We start from the raw sequence: 18,824 nt of genomic DNA, 5'->3' as shown, positions 1-18,824 counted from the left end.
ATCCTAACCTCACCTACATCCACACCCTGAAATGTCTAAAATAACATAATTTAAAGTTCTAGTATTACATCAGAGAAATGTGGACATGTGGAAGAAAAGCAAGAGGAAATAAAAGATAGCCTGGAAGAGATAGACTGGGATTTTTTGTCTAAGGGGATTGGAAAAAAAGGAACCCATGATGCTAAGTAGAAGCAAAAATCTAGGAGGAACTTCTATATTGAGGAACAACAAGGTATACTCCAAGATACTGCAAAAGCCTTCTCAGATATAAACACCCATGTTTTGGCTACACTTGGTATGGGCATGGAAAATCTCATGAGAAAGGATGATAACCTAGGCACAAATGATAACTCATCCATGACATCTACTTCCCCTCTCAAGATGCCTAAGGAGGACCCCCTTATTTCCCCTCCCCTTAAGAAACCCCCTTTTCAACCCTTGACCCCTTTTACTTGTCCCATGCAACCCCTTGTCCAAGACCCCGACCCACCCACCAATTTGGATCAAAGTACTTTCAAATAGGTTGAAGCTAAATTGAAGACATTGTGGACCAAGATGAAAAAGAAAAAGAACCTGCTAATTTATTTGAATATGAGGTTCATCACTTTGGTGGATTTTTTTTGTAAAGTTTATGCATTTTGTAGTAACCATTCTTTAGCTTCTTCAGTCAGGGAAGATGGGAGGTAAGGTGGAGGAAGATGAGGAAAGCACCTAAAGACTCTATAGGTTCCAATTAAATGACATGTTGAATGTGCGACAAGGGAAACCAACCACCTGATGAGAAGAAAGAACGACTACCTGGCCTCATTTTGTGTTAATTTTTTAATATTGTTTTGATGGTTAAAATTTGATCTTGTGTGGCCAATATGGAAACTTTTTATATGAACTTTAATGTTGGTAGCCTGATTAGTTTTCTTGTTGGTAACTTGTATGACACTATAGACTATAATGGTTTTGATAGTAGATTGACAAATTCTTGTAGGTACTTATTTTTTATGATAATGGGCAGCTAATTTGTTGTTTATGATTTGGGTCAGTGAGCCATCCGTCAGGTGATAGTGTTTCCTTCACTATGGTTGTTCTTATTGGGCTAGTCATCCATTTTGGACTGCTAGTGTTATACATAATAAATGTGACATCAAATATGAAACTCCTTTAGCCGCATAATAATATTTGATGGTAAGGGGATGATTGCCTTCTTAGGCATAATAAATCATATAACGCCTTCAAATCAATCGCATGAAGTTGGACTATATTATCTTGGATTGTTAAGAATATATTCAACTATTATTTAGATTAATTTAGACTAAAGTAATTTTTGTAAGATTTAAACTGAAAATTTATTTTAATTATATATTTATATTTTTAGAAAATATTAATAAAAAAAATTCAAATACTATATCTCGAAGTAGTACAAAAACAATCAAAATCTATGATCTAGCTATTGGTTGCGTATATTATTTATAGATTTAATTTTGTAAGGTTTTTGCACAAACTATCTCATCCAATATTAGAAATGGGAATTATGACAAGACAAATGACAGATCATGAAATTTGATATTGAACACCTAGAAAAAAAATCATCCAATAAAATCTAAAAGTAATAGATATTACTCTTTAAAGATTCTTGTAATCAAGAATCTATCACTTGATAATTATTAAATCTAAAGTCCCTTACTTGATCCCACTTTATAAGCCATTCTTGACTTACATGGTAGAATAAAGTCTATTATCCATCATACATAAAGTAAGAAAAAAGAAAAAGAAATCATACAATTTCATCCAAATTTTGAAAAGAACAATCCATAGAATGGAATTTAAAATTTAAAATTAATATATATTCTTATTTAGAAAAAATGATAATATAAAATCTCCCTATAATAACTTTCAACGAAAGACGTTTAAATTTTATAAGACTATATATTTACATATAAAAATAAAATTTTTAAATTTTTTTTTATAATAGCCTTTTCTATCAATAATTAATAATCTAAGAATACAATTCACCAAAAAAAAACCGGAGATGCAAGATCACCCACCCAGATGCAAGATCACCCACCCAGAATTCACTAGTATTATCTCCGTGACAATGAAAATAAAGTAACTCAATCATCTCCCTCTCCCTCTCCGTGACAAGTATTATCTCTGCCATTAGCAAAACAAGAAATGCAAAGGCCGATTCATTCGAGAAGCCGAGTTTTTTCTCTTCCATCTTGTAAGGCAACCGCAAGAAGAAATGAACGGTTTAGAATTTATAAGATTTGCTTCCTTACTAAAATTGAGCTCATTTATAAGGTGCTCCAAGATTTTAGCTAGGGTGTTCTTCTTTGGAGTTTCTGAGCACTTGTGTAACTGTTCAGACCAAGATTAAATTACATTATAAATCAGCTTGGCTGGATCTCCTCTACTTGAAATTTAAGCTCTTGTATCTAAAATTTTATTGAATCGATTTTGTTTACCATGGCATCTCTTGGCAGCGGCGAATGCAGAACTAACATCAGTACGTCTAATGAAGAAATTAGCTACAATGAGTCTCGAAACGGGGGATTTCTATGAAAAATTTGGTTAAATATAAGCAATGTTTTGATGGGGTTGTGTAGAAACATAATGGATGTTGGAAGAGAGGATCCCAGAAGGATTACGCAAGCTATAAAAGTTGGGTTGGCATTGTCATCGGTTTCGTTGTTATTTCTGTGGGATCGATTATTCCGCAGGGTGAGATTTGGTAACCATGCAATTTGGGCAGTCATGACTGTCGTTGTCGTTCTCGAATTCTCTGCGGGTATGAGTTAGTTTAATTTAATTATTTCTAACGCAACCATCTTTTTCACCCTAATCGACTAACATTTAGAATGAATGTTGTTGCTGCTTGAGCAGGGGCTACCATGAAGAAAGGCCTCAACAGAGGAATAGGGACCATGGTGGCTGCATTTCTTGCTTTCCTGGTTTGCCACATATCAGAGAAGGTAGTGCGAGGAAAGGCGTTTGTGCTCTATTCATCGTGGGCGAGTTTTTGTGCTCTCTTGGAATCACCTTGTTGCATTCACCAAATCTCAATTAGTACTCCACTACACTCATTTTGCAGGAGCGGTTACCACGTATGCTCGTTTCTTTCCTTCCCTCAAGAATAAAATTGACTATGCAGTGCTTATATTCTTGCTCACATTCAGCATGATAACGGTCTCTGGATATCGAGTGGAGAATATATCACGCATGGCATACGAACGCTTCGCCACCATACTCATCGGATGTGGAGTGTGTTTGGTTGTAAGTCTGCTCATCTTCCCCGCCTGGGCTGGCGAGGATCTTCACAATTCCACTGTCAGGAAGTTACAAGGCTTGGGGAAATCTCTGCAGGGTAAGAAAACAGAACGAAAACAATTGAGGTTAAAAATCCTTGTTTTGATTGTGATGAAAACGTAACATTTTCTTCAGCGTAAAATGTGTGTTTTTCGCAATGGGCTGTTACAGATGAACTACTAGTACGCTTTGATTGGTGTGGCTTGTTATCAGCTCGGTAGATTAACTTGTTAAAATATCCGACTAATGTAATGGGCATGATATATTTGATGCCAGGATGCATGGATGAATATTTCAGCGGATGTCGTACTGATGAGAAGGTGGAAGATAAGTCAGAAGATATCATACACAGAGGATGCAAGTCTGTGCCGGACTCAAAGGCTACCGACGATTCTTTTGTAAATCGAAAAAATATATAGTTATTAGAAGAAACTAATTAAGTGGTAGCCATGACAACTTTTGACATTAAAGAATGTTAAATGGATCGTCTGAAAGCAGTGATTGTACATGTTAATTGCAGGAGGCATTTTCTAGGTGGGAACCAAGGCATGGTCTATTTTGATGCCCGCATCCATGGAAGCAGTATGTGAAAATTGGAGTGAAGCTTCGTTATCTGGCTTATCCTATTATGGCCTTGCACGGATGCCTTGGATCTGAAATCGAGGTATATTCGTATGCATTTCCTCATTTGGTATCATTACCTTAAATTTACAAATTATCTTCAATGCATGCACTATAGCTGATGAATTTTTGTTTTGCATACATTTAGGGCCCCTCATTTCCTTCGTTCACCATTGAAGAAGCCATGCACCAACGTCGCCCACAAAGCAGCCAAATTACTGGCAGAGCTGTCAAGCTGCATTGAACAAATGAGAATATACGACTTCGAGCCAATATTGGAAGAAGTTCAACATGCACTGGAGGATCTTCAAGTTTCCTTGAATTCTCAACCAAAGCTCTTACTGCATTCAACAACAAGAACGCCGAGTCAGAAAATCGTACTTGAGAATGAAAATAGAGAAGAGGAGGTAAGGTGGGCGACGAGAAGAAGATCATGGCATGGAGAAAGTAGTGACGAGAAGAGGTTAATGCTGAGACACGGCGTTGAATTTGGAGAAGCACTTCCATTGGCTACGTTTGCATGGTTGGTGGTGGAGATCGTAGCGAGGCTTGAGCATGTGGTACACCCCGTGGAAGAGCTCGCGGCAATGGCGAAATTCAAGCCTCACAATCCTTCGACGTCGGATCAGAAGGCTTTAATCATAACTAGTGCTGCTTCTCCCCGTAGTTATATCCAGAGACCCAGTCTTGCAAGAACGCCGGAAAGATGTCTAAATATGAACAATGTCGACTGATTTTTCCCTTCAATTCACATTCTAATACAGGAGTCGATTTTTAACATCATACACTAAGGAAAAAATTAAGCTTGCCAAAAACAAAGTCAAATGATATGGTTGCATTATTAAATTTTATGTATTAATGATTTACACTAGTCTCATTTTTGTCTCTCTCACAATTGTCATATCATCTTGCTGACACCATGAGCTACTCCTAATGCCAATCTTTCTGAGAGCAGCGCATATCTTAACTTCACTATGCATGTCTAATTGAATAATATTATGATTATACCAAATAATCAATTTAAAAACAATATACACTATTATGACATTGGTAAATTTTTGAAAACTTTTTAAAGACTAGTTGTTACACTTACTTCCAATCTTGTTTGAGCAGATGTCAAATAACATTTTTAATTTTCACTTCTTTCTAATTTACTAATATAAATATATAATACCTTCTATTCTTATTTATTATTATAATTATAATCTCATCACTTACTTTTATATCATGATTATTCTTTATTTGTTTTCACTATCTATATCAACATCTCTATAACTCTTGATATTACCTCTTCGAGACGACTACCTCTTATGTTCCAAATATCAAATATATGTTTATTCATGACCAAAAATATTTGTAGTAATGAACAATATTTATCGAAAATATTTCAGATTATAAAACATCGTTCTCTTCTTTCATACACTTTTCTCTAAATATATCAATATCATTCTTCCTTCAAATATCTGCTTTATATCATCATTTTTTTCATGATATGTACTTCTAGATTCCATTTATGGTTATATCTAACTATATTTAAAAGTAAATTTAATTATTTTTATATTTATTATTAGTTATTATTTTTGCTTTAAAATAGAGTAAAGGAATTTCAAACCTTTCCTTTTACGTGAAAGTTGGTGTGTAGAGTGCTTGGGCACACTTTTTTAGCACAAACAAAAGGTTTGCAATGCAACTACTGCCACCTACAAACAAGACAATGGAAAACCTTAAATAAATAGTAAATATTCAAGTTTTGAAACCAATTGTTTTAAATATTATGAACGATTTGAATAGAAAGATTTCTAAGGACCTAGGGATTCATATTTTATAGCTATATAAAGCGCGCACACAAATATTTACATCCACACATTTGCAAATGTTGAAGTAAGTCATTGTTAATGTGTATGCCAATGATTTCATGGGTTCAAAAGAAAAAAAAAAAGAAAGATTTGAAATGTTGAAAAATGTCATAGTTTTTTTTGAAACTTATAAGAAATTGAATAGGTTCTTCCACAAGCAAATTCATAACAAAATGAAAGACATAATAATTATTTTTAATTATAATAATCTCTTTGACTAAAATATTTTTTTAATTTTAATACATTTGTAATTGATTAACGTTTCATGTAAAATAATATTTTTCTCAAAATTATTTTCTAAGTCTTCAAACCTTATTTTTATAATACTAAATCTTATACTAATTAATTAATTAAATTCTATTGAAGGCTTTATAAATTAAAATTTAATTTTAATACCTAGAATTACATTATTAGGACTTTTGTTAGGGTTAGTTTTTTTATTGGGACAAGGGTTAAAGTAAGGATTTAAAGGTTAGGGTGAGCATTAGGGTTTGGCATTTAGGATTAGGATCATGGTTTAACATTCATAACAAGTTATTAGGGTTAACCATTTAGGCTTAGGGTTTATCTTAAGATTTAGGATTCAAGGTTAGTCTTTTACATTTTGTATGAGGGTTTAACATTTATGGTTATTATTACATTGAGCGTTATGGTATGGGTATGCATCATAGTTAAGATTGGGATTTATATTAAGGTTAGGTTTAATAGTTAGAGCTAGGATTTAGAATTAGGGTTGTATATTTAGACTTGATGATTAGGAATTAGGATTAGGGTTTAACATAAGGATTGGATAATGATTTAAGGTTTATCATTTAGGATTATAGCTTGGATTTAGATTTAGGGTTTAGTTTTTCGGATTATGATGTGCTAATTGGGATTAGGATTGGAGTTTATTATTTAGGGTGTAGCATTTAGAACTATGATTACAATTAAGGCTTATAATTTAAGATTTATTTAATTATTTATGGAAATAGGATATGATATTACATTAGGGTTAGTATTATAGTTATGAGTAGAGTTTGAATTACGATAGAATTTGGGTTAAAGTTCAACGTTTAGGATTATGATTCAATAATAAGGGCTAGGATTAGTGTTTGATAATAGTGATTAGGACTTAAGATTTAGGATCATAATTTAGGTTGGGATTAGGATTAGGGTTTAGCAAATGGGATTTGGGGTTGGAGAGACTTAGACTTAGGTTAAGGTTAAATATATAATTTAAAAAAAAAAATATTAATCATAAACCTAACTACAATTGAACTATAATACAAATTCTCACCATAAACTTTAATGAAAAATATTAATCCTTATGCTTACATAAATTTCACCTTTGATTGTAAGAGTAATAAAAAATCATAACGCTAATTTATTTAATATTCTCACTACAATTATTGTTTGGGTGTTTGAGACCGAAGTTAAAATTTAGGTTTTTGTATTTAGATCATAGTATGCATTATGGTTCTAATTAGGGACACATAATAGTAAATTTTAGTGTCAAGATTAGTGTTTATAATTATGATCAACACTTAGATTTTACCATTAGGATTATAGTTAGAATTATTTTTAGGTTTACTATATTTAATAAAATTAAAATAATTGAGAACACTATCCACCTCATGTATACAATTATGTAATGTGTCTTATTTTTTTTTTTCTCTATAATGGCATTGTGCATAAGCTAAATGTGTTTTCTTAGTTTTTATTTTTGGTATTTTCCTTTAATTTGGGCTTACTTATTAGAGTTTAATTCCACTACACTTCCCTCACACGTGTTTATAAACTTCCTCCAATTAATCACTAAGTTGTGTTAAAACTAAATTAAATTTTATCTACTTCAAAAAATTGTAGAACATATATATTATCCCTTTACTTATTTTTAATATTTATCCTAGAAATAATGAAAATGATTAATATGTATTTTTAACTATCATATAGTATTCCTATTTTTTGTAAATAATTAGATATCTAAATCATAAACTGTCTACTCTAAATACTTATTTGAAGTACTTTGTTACCAATTTTAGGGACCACCTCAAATTGGTCGAGCTATATAGTTGTCAACTGAATGAAAAGTACATGTTTTCATTTCAAAAATTTCACAAAAATTGATAAAGTTATACTCATTCTTACTTTTGATCTAATTTTTTTAATAATAAGATAAAGGATAAACTACATACATAGCATAAAAAACTTGAAGTACAACATCAAAATAATGATTACTATCAATCATGTAAGAATATTAAATTTGAAACCAAGCCATGTAATCTCATGAGTGAATCAAAAAATAAATAGTGACAAGTTACAATGCTTATCATATACAAAAAAACATCTTGCTGATAACAAAGAATTAACAAAATGATATTGTTTCACATGAAGGACTAGTCCAATGCACCAAAATTAATGTTTCTAGTTTTTTCTTTATTTTTATCAAAAGCACCAATAAGAGGATCTACACCTTGAGGAGGGTAAGTGGTAGTATCCTAACTTGGGCCTACCTTGTCCCACTTCAGTTGGATGTCCCCATATGCTTTCTAGATATCAATGACTCTCTTTAGTGAGCTATCTTAAAGCTTCACATTCTTCCTAATTTAGTATGTTTGAATAAATGTCAAAAAATGGACTAGTTGTATACCATCCTTGTATACAATCATTATTCCCTCATTAATGTAGAGCATGAAGTGGTCCTTGAGGAACTCTACAACCATAGATACTTGTGACATGATATTGAAGAAGGTGAGTTTAAGCATAAACCTAGTAAGTTCCCTCTTGATATTTTGGAAGACTTCATCATTCCTCTTTTTCTGAAGATACAAAATCACTTCAGTAGATAGAAAAAACTAGAACTGATTAAGCACATTGTCAAATTTATCTACATGACTAGCAAAGACTAGTAAATGGAGTCAACAAAAGGTAAATGGTGCGTGAAAGCTTTGAAAAGAAGGGAACCAGAACATTTTTACTTTAGAGCATTCAAGATTTGATGGATTTATTTTAAGCCCCAAAATGGAAGCGTTTTCACATAATGTTCATTTGCATTTTAAATGAAGTGTCCATCTCATTGGTTTAGTTTTTAATAGTTGCCATTCAAGAGTGGATTTTCTTAATTAAACTATCCAAACATTCCAATGAAAAAATTTATAATATTTAGACATGCATTCCTTGAAAAAGAAAGAATGGTTCATTTTTAAGCTTTTAAACATGGATTTTCAAGCAATCATTATAAGAAACTTGCAAAAAATTCTTAGTATTTTGCTCCCACAAATGCTTGCAACAAAAAAAGATTATAGGTTTACCACTGGTTGGTCAATCTAGCAAACTCATGGGTTTAAACTGCAATCCCACAATGTAGGATCGAAGCTAAAATGTAGCGGGATTGGAGTGAAAAAAATTGGTGAAACTACGAAAAAATGGGTCGTGAGAAGAAAGTAACAGGGCAATCTTGCAAAACGGTGATCGCATGGGTTTATGAGGACACTTTCCCACTGACAAATTTATCTATGGGTTCGATAGTGGAGGAAAAAAAGTGGGGTATAATGATTGAATAAATAGGTGAAACATTCCTATAGGTTTTTATAGCGATCCTGTTGGTAAAAATAGGCATTCCCATGGGAATAGGGTCAGTGGGAATGACAACTCAGATGTTTTTAATGGCACGTAGTGGTGGGGTTTGGGGCAAAGGGTGATTTCTCCTTCTCCAGGTTGTATTCCCATGGGTTGAGGATAACGATCTCACAATTGTGGGTTTCCAATTTAGTGGTTGCGGGATTGCGAACTACGGGTGCTAAAATATTGGTGAAACTAGAATTTGATTATATGGTCGGGAGCATAATTCTTCGCAAGGGAATTTGGTGCCTTCAAAAAATGTTAGAAGAACACCTACATGCGTAAAAGACACAAAATGTTAGTTTGGTTAGTTCAAACATGAATAAGCAAAAGTGTGATTATAGTGACCCGAATGCGGACTCCCATTGGGTCTGCCAAAATGTATAACCTAATCTAGTAGTGTAATATTGAATACTAACTAGTAAAAGAATTCACAAAAGTAAATAAGTAAAAACTTATAATAAGAAGAGGTTGCCACAAAAAGGAAGGCAAACAAAGAATGGTAAGCTCCTTGGGTGTAACCTATTATGACGTAGATATGTCCCTGATGGATAAGGGATGTATGCTGATGATGTACTCAAGCTTCCAATGGGTGGGGGTTTTTACCAAGTGTGTAGATGGGTGAGAGTTTCAACAATGGAGGTGTGGATGTATTTCAGCATTATGATGGTGTAAAATGGCTATGATGTAGTAGTCATTAGGGCATTATAAGTTTTCATAAAAGTGGATTGATAGATTGTGAGAGGGAAGGGCTTTATTTATAGGCTAAGGGGTAGTGAAATGGAGGGTCATGATGCAAGGATGGAAGAATGGTGAGGAAGGGCTATCATGCTTTCAAAGGGAAGCACATGGATTGTGGTTGTTTAGAGCCAATAGGGAAGTGACACTTGTCACAAGGAGGATTAGTGTGAGGGGATGGGATAATGGTTGGTCAAAGGGAGTAACGAGGGAGGATGAGTGTGTAAGAGGGATGTAAGAGGTATTTAATGTCATGCAAGAGGTATTAATGGCATGTAAGAGCCATAAATGCTCTTGGATAGGGATGGAAGAGGATAAGGGAGACTTTTTGACTTTAGCTTGGGTTAGCAAGTCTCAACCCTTGCTTAAAGTTGTGCACATGTTTAGGAGGGGGATTAAACTTAGTTTAGAAAGGGGATTAGGGGGCAAGTGGCTTAGCTTTGGTGGGATGGGTTAGTTAGGTGGCCAAGTAAGGTTAGTATGGGTGGATAAGTTGGATTAGGGGTAAAGGTTGGGTTTAGGGATATTTTTAGGGGTTTGGATAATTTATTTAATAAAATGGGGGATGTGGGATTAAATAAAATAGGTTTGAGGATTTATTTAATTTAATAGAGGAATATGGATTTAATTGATAGATTTATTTTGGGTTATCATTTGATTTTATCAATTGGACTATAGTCAATTAAATAAATAAATAAACTAGGGGATGAAGACTAATTAATTAAATAGTAAATATTTAATTAGTAACATCCTAGGAGACTACTAAATAAGATTACCTAGTGATGTAAATAGATTTAGGTGTCTACAGAATTTACTTTTGAATTGGGGATGGATCCTATGAATTTTCTAAGAAAGTTGATGCATAACCCAAACGATATTTCTCGCCCAAACTTGACTCAAGCATTTTTTGCGCAAAAAAAATGGGGAAGAAGCAAGAGCAATGAATACTGAAAATCCCTTAGCTTGAAACCCGACATCATACTCATATTTGAATGAAAAATGATTGCACCTGTGAAAAAGGACTTAGGGATTTTTATGACCATAGTGAGACTAGAAACATTAAAAAATTTTGACTACTGGGAAAACAAAGGGGATAGTGAGTATTTTGGTGGTTCGATGGACAAAATATACAAGCCTCTCAATAATTGTCCTTCCCCTATTTCATCCCATTCTCATGACAAACAAGGCCTTCCTCAGAATGACATGGAAAAAGAGGAAAAAGTGATTAATCAAGAGGAGAATGATGAGGATTTTGATAAAGAGACTCTCCATCTTGACAAATTTATGGATAATGTGAATCATGATGTGCATAGTTCATTGAATGCCTCAACCCAAAAAGGAGATCAATAAAGATGTTGAAAGTCAAAGAAAGAATTCCAACAGAAAGAACATTCCTATAACTAATATGGTGGACACGGATGAGGTTAATTTGAAGCTTTTGGAAGATGAGCTTAAGGATCTTAGTGTTGAACCTTCCTTTGGTGTTTTGTAGATAGTGAAGGCAATTTCCTTGAACACATTTTGTATGGAGAACTAGTCATTCAATGCTATTAAACTCTTGAATATCAATTATAGGGCCCTAAATGCTAAGATGGATGAAATCTTAGGTAAATGCAAGATTGCATAGAGAAAGAGAATTATAGGGAACCCATTAAAAAGAACAATGTTATTCTAGCATTAATAGAAAGAATTGAGAATCTAGAAAATACTATGAATGCAAGGATTAAAAGTTTTCAGCATATTTTGGAAGCTATCGTTGAATGTCTTAACAAGACACAAGGTAAAGTGGATCAAGAATTGAAGAATCCACTTGTTCTAGAATTAGAGGACCCAAAGTGTTCGAATATATTCCACCAATATAAGTTTTGGTGGGGACGGGGGGGAGGGGGGGGGTGGTGGGGGGTGGTGGTGTGTTGAATATGTATTTTGTGTGATAGAAGGCAATCCTCTTGCTCATATTGTATCCCAAGAAGGAGTGATGATTTATCTAGGCAGAGTTAAAGTCATTCAACAATTAAGTCTTTCATTGAGTAAAACTAGAGTAAAGTCCTTCTTTGGTCAAGTAAATTTCTTGAGGAGATTTATGCCTAACTTCTCTAAAATAATTAAATGTATAGTTGATATGATAAAAGAAAATACAACTTTAAAATGGACTGATGTTGGGAAAAGACTTTTGAAGATATCAAGAGTTCCATTGCCAAAGCCCATGTTCTTGTCCATCCTAACTACACTAAATAATCCATTATTTACTGTTATTCCTTAGAACATACTATGTCAACTATATTTACGAAAGAGAATAAAGAAAGAATACAAGCTCAAATTGCTTTCATGAGCATACCATTGAAGAATCAAGAATTGATATACTCATAGATGGAAAAACATGTATATGCAATGGTGAGAGCCCTTAAATTTTTTAGGTTTTATGTGCTACATTCTCATTCAATAATATATGTGCCAGATCTTACAAAAAAAAGTATTCTGATGGAACAAGAGGTTGGTTGTAATAATAGAGGAGTATGGATAGAAAAAGTCCAAGAATATGATATAGAAATTAAGCCAACCAAACTTGTAGGAAGTAATACGCTTTGTAAAGCCTTGGTAGAGGATCAACAATTCAAAGAAGAAGATACTCCAAAAGTTCTAATGGTAAGCCTTTAGGATCCTTGGTTCTCAAAAATTACTTATTTTATGATATATGGTGAATTCCTTGATGGATTGGTTACTAAGAAAAGAAGGGTTCTAAAAACAAAAATCTTGAAGTATGTGATTCATGATGATGTCATGTACACAAAACCAATTGATGGAACATTTTTGAGATGTGTGGATAAAGAGCAATAGGTAAAATTGTTGACATCTTTTCATAATGAAGCATGTGGAGGACACTTTTATTCTACTGTTATTGCATTTAAAATTTTGAGGTGAGGTTATTATTGGCCTTACATGTATAAAGATGCATATAAGTGGGTGGTTACTTGTGAGAAATGCAAGATGTTTGCTGGTAAAACTCAGCTTGGTATTCTACCTCTTAGGCCAATGGTAGTTGAAGCTCCTTTCCATGAATGGGGTTTATATTTTATAGGTCCACTTAATCCTCCTTCTAGTCAAGGACACTCTTACATACTAATTGCCACAAATTATTTTAGTAAATGGCTTGAAGTAAAGCCAATGAAGAAGAATTCATCAGATGCAGTATGTGAATTCCTTAAAGAGCATATATTTATTAGGTTTGGAGTTCCTATAAAATTGATAATGGATAATACATCTTACTTTTCCTCTTTATAAATTATTGGATTTTTCTATGATAATGGTATTCAAGTTGGACATTCCTCTAACTATTTCCCTTAAGGAAATGGGCATGGTGAGTCTGGTAATAAGAATCTGATTAATATTTTAAAGAAATTGGTCTCAAATAATCAAAAAAATGGGCATAAGAAGATTCATTATACTTTACGGGTTGATAGGACCACACCTAAAAGGGCTATCTAGTATTTCACCTTTTGAATTAGTCTATGGAGTGGAAGGTAATTTTCCACTACCCTTAGAGCTTTCTACATGTAAACTAAAGACTATGATTAAGGAGGATGATTTAAAAGATGGATTAGAGAAGAGGATCTTGTAACTTACCAAATTGCAAGAGGAAAGAGAAGAGATGGTTGATAAAATCACTGAACACTAGGGAAGAATCAAAAGGTTGTTTGATAGAAGAAAAAGGCCTAGAAATTTTATGGAAGGTGATTTGGTGTTGTTATGGGATAAGAGACATGAGCCAAGAGGTATGCACTCTAAGTTTTAGTCTTTGTGGAAAGGGCCATTTTAGATCTTTAAGTGAATCAGAATAATTCTTTCAAATTGGAATATCCCACTGGAGACACCCTACTGTGTTCTTATAATGAGAAGGATTTGAAGTTGTATCAAATGCAAAATTGAAAGTAGATAACCCCTGCATAGTAGTTAGATAGGTAGGTAACATGCGGTTTGCTTTAGCTTAGTTGCTTGCTATCTTAGGTAGTTTGTTGTTGTTTTCCTAGTTTAGTTTTTTTTTTAAGTTGTCACCTTTTGTGCAAAACCAAAGATTGTTGGATTTCCTTCAACCATTATCATGCTTAAATACCCAGCCAGAGTCAATTGTTGCCCAAGTTTCAGTTCATATCTTTTTGCTTCAGGGCTTTGGAGTCAAGTCAAGTATCAATGTTTCAAGTCTAGGTCTATATTTCCCATAGGATTATCTATCTTCTCATCATTCCTTCAAATGAGCTAACCGAATGTAGAGAATCATATGAACAATGCATCAATTCAAAGCTAGGTGATTAGGGTTTGAGAGGTTTTATGTGTCATCTCGATGAGAAGAAGGTCTATACCTTCTATTTATTTGTTCCTAACCATGATAAACACAAAGATTCAACATTATGTTATGGTTTCCATGAAAGACATTGCAGATAAGAAAGATCAGTGAGCGGAAGAAGTAGTTCATGCAGAAGAAAAGATTCAGAACCCTCCTAGAGTCAAAATATGAAGATAAGAAAATACGCATCGTCGATTTAGTAGATGAACGGTTGATATGCAATCATAATAAGCTACATGGTGGAGAGTATTCAAATGAATGAAATAATGCACACTATTGGCCAGTTGACAAGTCAAATGGTTAAGAAGATCAAATCCAGATCATCGATAAAGACCAGATCAATGGATGAAGTTTTAATGATGGAAATATGAGTATTCAATGATACATCTTATTCATTGTCAGATCAAAAGAAAATCTACACTCATCACTATATCATTATGAAAAGATGAATATGCTTTAATCATTACAAAAAAGCGACAGAAAGACATGTGTCCTATGGGCCATTACATTTCACGAAGCAAAACTAGGTCAATGTTAGATCCTCCAAGTTATAAAATAGTTCCAACTATTCACCATGGTGTACCTAGTTGGAAAGTGGACCCGCATCATAAAGAAAATAGAGAATTAATATCTTTTATTTTTGCCATCAGATCAAAAGAGAGATCAATGCTCATTGTTATGTCGCTATAAAAAGTTACAAGGAAAATAATCATAGTGACATAATGATTGAAAGATACGTGTGCACGGAGGGACTCAAGGAAGAAGTTTTAAAGAAAATTTATAATGTTTTAATCATGATTGTTAATTTAAGATCGATGGTTAGTGTTCAAAAATGCAATGACCATTGAAATATGAAATACACAGGTTTGGCGCAAAATAGTAGACTATGAAGAATTAACAATTTTCTACAAGTTTTTCTGAGATTGCATGAAATCAAATAGTCATTTCCTGTTTTTATAAACACCATGGATTTAGAATCATTGATGGAGAAGATGCCACATATTCATATGACTAGATAATTTTACATTTTATTTCCTTTTCTATTTTGTGACTGTTGCTCTGCTAAACTGAAGGATAACGAAAAACTATAAATGTAACCTCATTTGACGATATAAAGGTTGACAAACTTGATGGTGAATTGGTCTATAATTTCATTTACCCTATTTTCTTGTCATGTTTTATTGCCCATGCATAGATTAGTTCTACATTAAGAGTTGAAAGAAAATCATATGTGGCTCTGTGGTTAACATATGGATTCTATTTCATTTTGGTAACTATAGTGAAGGTGATTCCATTTACTTTCTTTATATATGGTCTTGTTTCTCCTCTTATTACTTTCATCTCATATTAGATAGGTTCATTGGGAAATGAAAGATAAATGTGTATGCATCTATTAGTTATTGGTTGGATTCCATTTCATTCAAGGCTGGTAGTGAGAGCAATTCCATTTTCCCTCATATGCATATCTCTTCATTCCTCTTCTACATTTTGATGGTTAATCTACATTTAGAATAGAAGTAAGAGTTAGAAATATTAAGATAATCTACTACAGTCATTCCATTGAGAGTGATAGGTTATTCAAATCTATTTTGCCTAAATTGTTTGTGCCTACAAACAATTTGGTTATCTTTTACCACTCTCAAGTTAAGAGCTTATAATGTCAAAACCTCTGATCTCATAAAAACAAGTTCATTGCATATCATTTCAAATCATAGGGAATTACACCTAATCATTTAGAGGGTAATGATAGAATACATCTACTAACCCATTTGTTGGTAAACATGTTTTTGTCTCTCCAAGCATTGGGTATCAAAGAGTTAGGATTTTAAAATCTAATTCGAGAGAAAATTGTTAACCAATATAGTATTTAAAAAGTAAATTAATCTAATATATCTTTTAAATGGATGAGATCATATTATGCTAGATTTAATCTTGTAGAACTTGTCGGATATGTGCCCAATGATTTTGTTGAGAGGGAAATATGAACTTTTAAGTAATTCTTGCAAGAAACACTATATCAAGAACTAAAATTTTTGTAGGACATGCACAACATGAACTTTTAGAAAATCCTTTAAAGACTTCAAGGAAAATATAGTTTCAAGTTTAAAGCTAGATCATGTCATTGATAAAATAGGATCATTAGAATTATCCATACATCTTCAAAATATGACTTGGGCAATAGTACATTCATGAGACTAACTACTTTTTTAATAGCATCATACATAATTGTCATTGCTTCATTCAATAGCACAATAAACATTGACAATGCCTAAGGTGTACACTCATTTTCAAGATACATTAACAATAGTATAGATAATATCAATTTTATGCATTATATAAAGTACATAACAAACGAGTTTCTAATTTGAGCCACTCATTCATTTTTAGAATATAATCTGTTATTAATTTAAAATTACTTAACACCTATTTTAATAGAACATTTGCAGGAACTAGAAAACCATTCAAAGGAGAAACAATATGAAATATTTCCTAAATTTCTTTTGCACATCATTTGTTTATGTTCAATATTTATTTTCAAGCTACAGATGCAACATAGTTCTATATTCTTTGTCTATGACTCTTTAGATGAACACTCGAACACATACATTACTTTAAGAAACTTTACAATTTATGAATATGTCACCATTACTAAATGTTCAAAATTTTTAATGTACAATTTGACTCAACACTTACCCCAAAACCCACCACACTAGAGGCAAGAACTTTGGTGCTTGCACCCCTTGTTAAGATCTATCATATTCAATAGTAGTATATAATAATAATATATGATGGTTAAGTTTTAGTGGTGTTCAATTTAATAGTGGTATTGTATGAAAGTTAAGTTTTTGTGTGGTATTCTCCTTACTAAGGATCAAACTCTAATAAATAAAATAGACCTATTTTTTTTCAAAAATATTGTTATTATTAATATTAGGGTTTACATCTAATCTTAATTGAAAAAGTGTCAAAAATTTATACAGATATAATTGAATGTCAATCATTAATTCAATTTGTTAGATTTAATTTTATAATTAGAAATTGAATAATATGTTGATTGTAATTCAAAGAATGTTAGAAAAGTTATAGATTTTTAGAAACGCTATTAAAATAACTCAAATTTAGTCATTCTGATAAGTCAGCCTAAAAGGTGACACAACTTTGTACTTTCACTCTCTAACTCCAAGTCTAGAGAAAGTGAGGAGAAAGGGAAACATGTGAGGAAAAAATAGAAAACTAGGAGGTTCCAGTGCATCAATGATGATGAGGAGGAAAATGCTACTAAGTCCCCCTTGATGATGGAGGAAGTTTAGTCATTATAAAGGTATATCTCATGTTTCAACTAGTTTCAGTTTGGACAATCTGGATCTCACAGGTTGTCCAACCTAGCCACCCATATAAAATGCTGTGAGATCTAGCTTGTCCAAACTGAAACTAGCCAAAACATGAGATATATCTTTATCCTGAGAAACTTCCTGCATCTTTAGGGGGGATTTAGTAACATTTTCCTTCTCCTCATTATCGATGTACTAGAACCTTCTAGCTTTTTTGTTTTTTCCTTACATGTTTCTCTTTCTCCTCACTTACTTTAGACTTAGAGTTAGAATCTAGTTTTTTCAAGCTCTCATTATTTTTCACTCTTTTTTTCTTATGGTAATGTCTCCCACCCCTAGTTAATTAATTCCATCCTAACCTCACCTACATCCACACCCTGAAATGTCTAAAATAACATAATTGAAAGTTCTAGTATTACATCAAAGAAATGTGGACATGTGGAAGAAAAGCAAGAGGAAATAAAAGATAGCCTGGAAGAGATAGACTGGGATTTTGTGTCTAAGGGGATTGGAAAAAAATGGAACCCATGATGCTAAGTAGGAGCAAAAATCTAGGAGGAACTTCTATATTGAGGAACAATAGGGTATACTCCAAGATACTGCAAAAGCCTTCTCAGATATAAACACCCATGTTTTGGCTACACTTGGTATGGGCATGGAAAATCTCATGAGAAAGGGTGATAACCTAGGCACAACTGATAACTCATCCATGACATCTACTTTGCCTCTCAAGAGGCCTAAGGAGGACCCGCATATTTTGACTCCCCCTAAGAAACCCACTGTCCAACACTTGACCCCTTTTACTTGTCCCATGCAACCCCTTGTTCAAGACCCCGACCCACCCATCAATTTGGATCAAAGAACTTTCAAATAGGTTGAAGCTAAATTGAAGACATTGTGGACCAAGATGAAAAAGCAAAAGAACCTGCTAATTTATTTGAATATGAGGTTCACCACTTTGGTGGATTTTTTGTGTAAAGTTTATGCATTTTGTAGTAACCATTCTTTAGCTTCTTCAGTCAGGGAAGATGG

General features: G+C 33.1%; 1 protein-coding gene across 1 annotated transcript; it reads left to right on the top strand.

Moving 5' to 3' along the window:
• Window positions 1-2,607: 2,607 nt before the first annotated feature.
• Window positions 2,608-4,655, top strand: LOC149563387 (aluminum-activated malate transporter 14-like). Its single transcript, XM_089828153.1, has 6 exons — window positions 2,608-2,782; window positions 2,878-3,009; window positions 3,062-3,358; window positions 3,577-3,698; window positions 3,884-3,972; window positions 4,070-4,655. Exons 1-6 carry the CDS (start codon window positions 2,608-2,610, stop codon window positions 4,653-4,655), a joined length of 1,401 nt encoding a protein of 466 aa, XP_089684279.1.
• The last annotated feature ends 14,169 nt before the right edge of the window (window positions 4,656-18,824 follow it).

This window comes from Cupressus sempervirens, chromosome 4, assembly GCF_028749045.1.
Source record: "Cupressus sempervirens isolate cs-2001-9-10 chromosome 4, ASM2874904v1, whole genome shotgun sequence".
In the NCBI taxonomy this organism is placed as follows: domain Eukaryota; kingdom Viridiplantae; phylum Streptophyta; class Pinopsida; order Cupressales; family Cupressaceae; genus Cupressus; species Cupressus sempervirens.
This window is presented reverse-complemented; position numbering and strand designations above follow the sequence as displayed.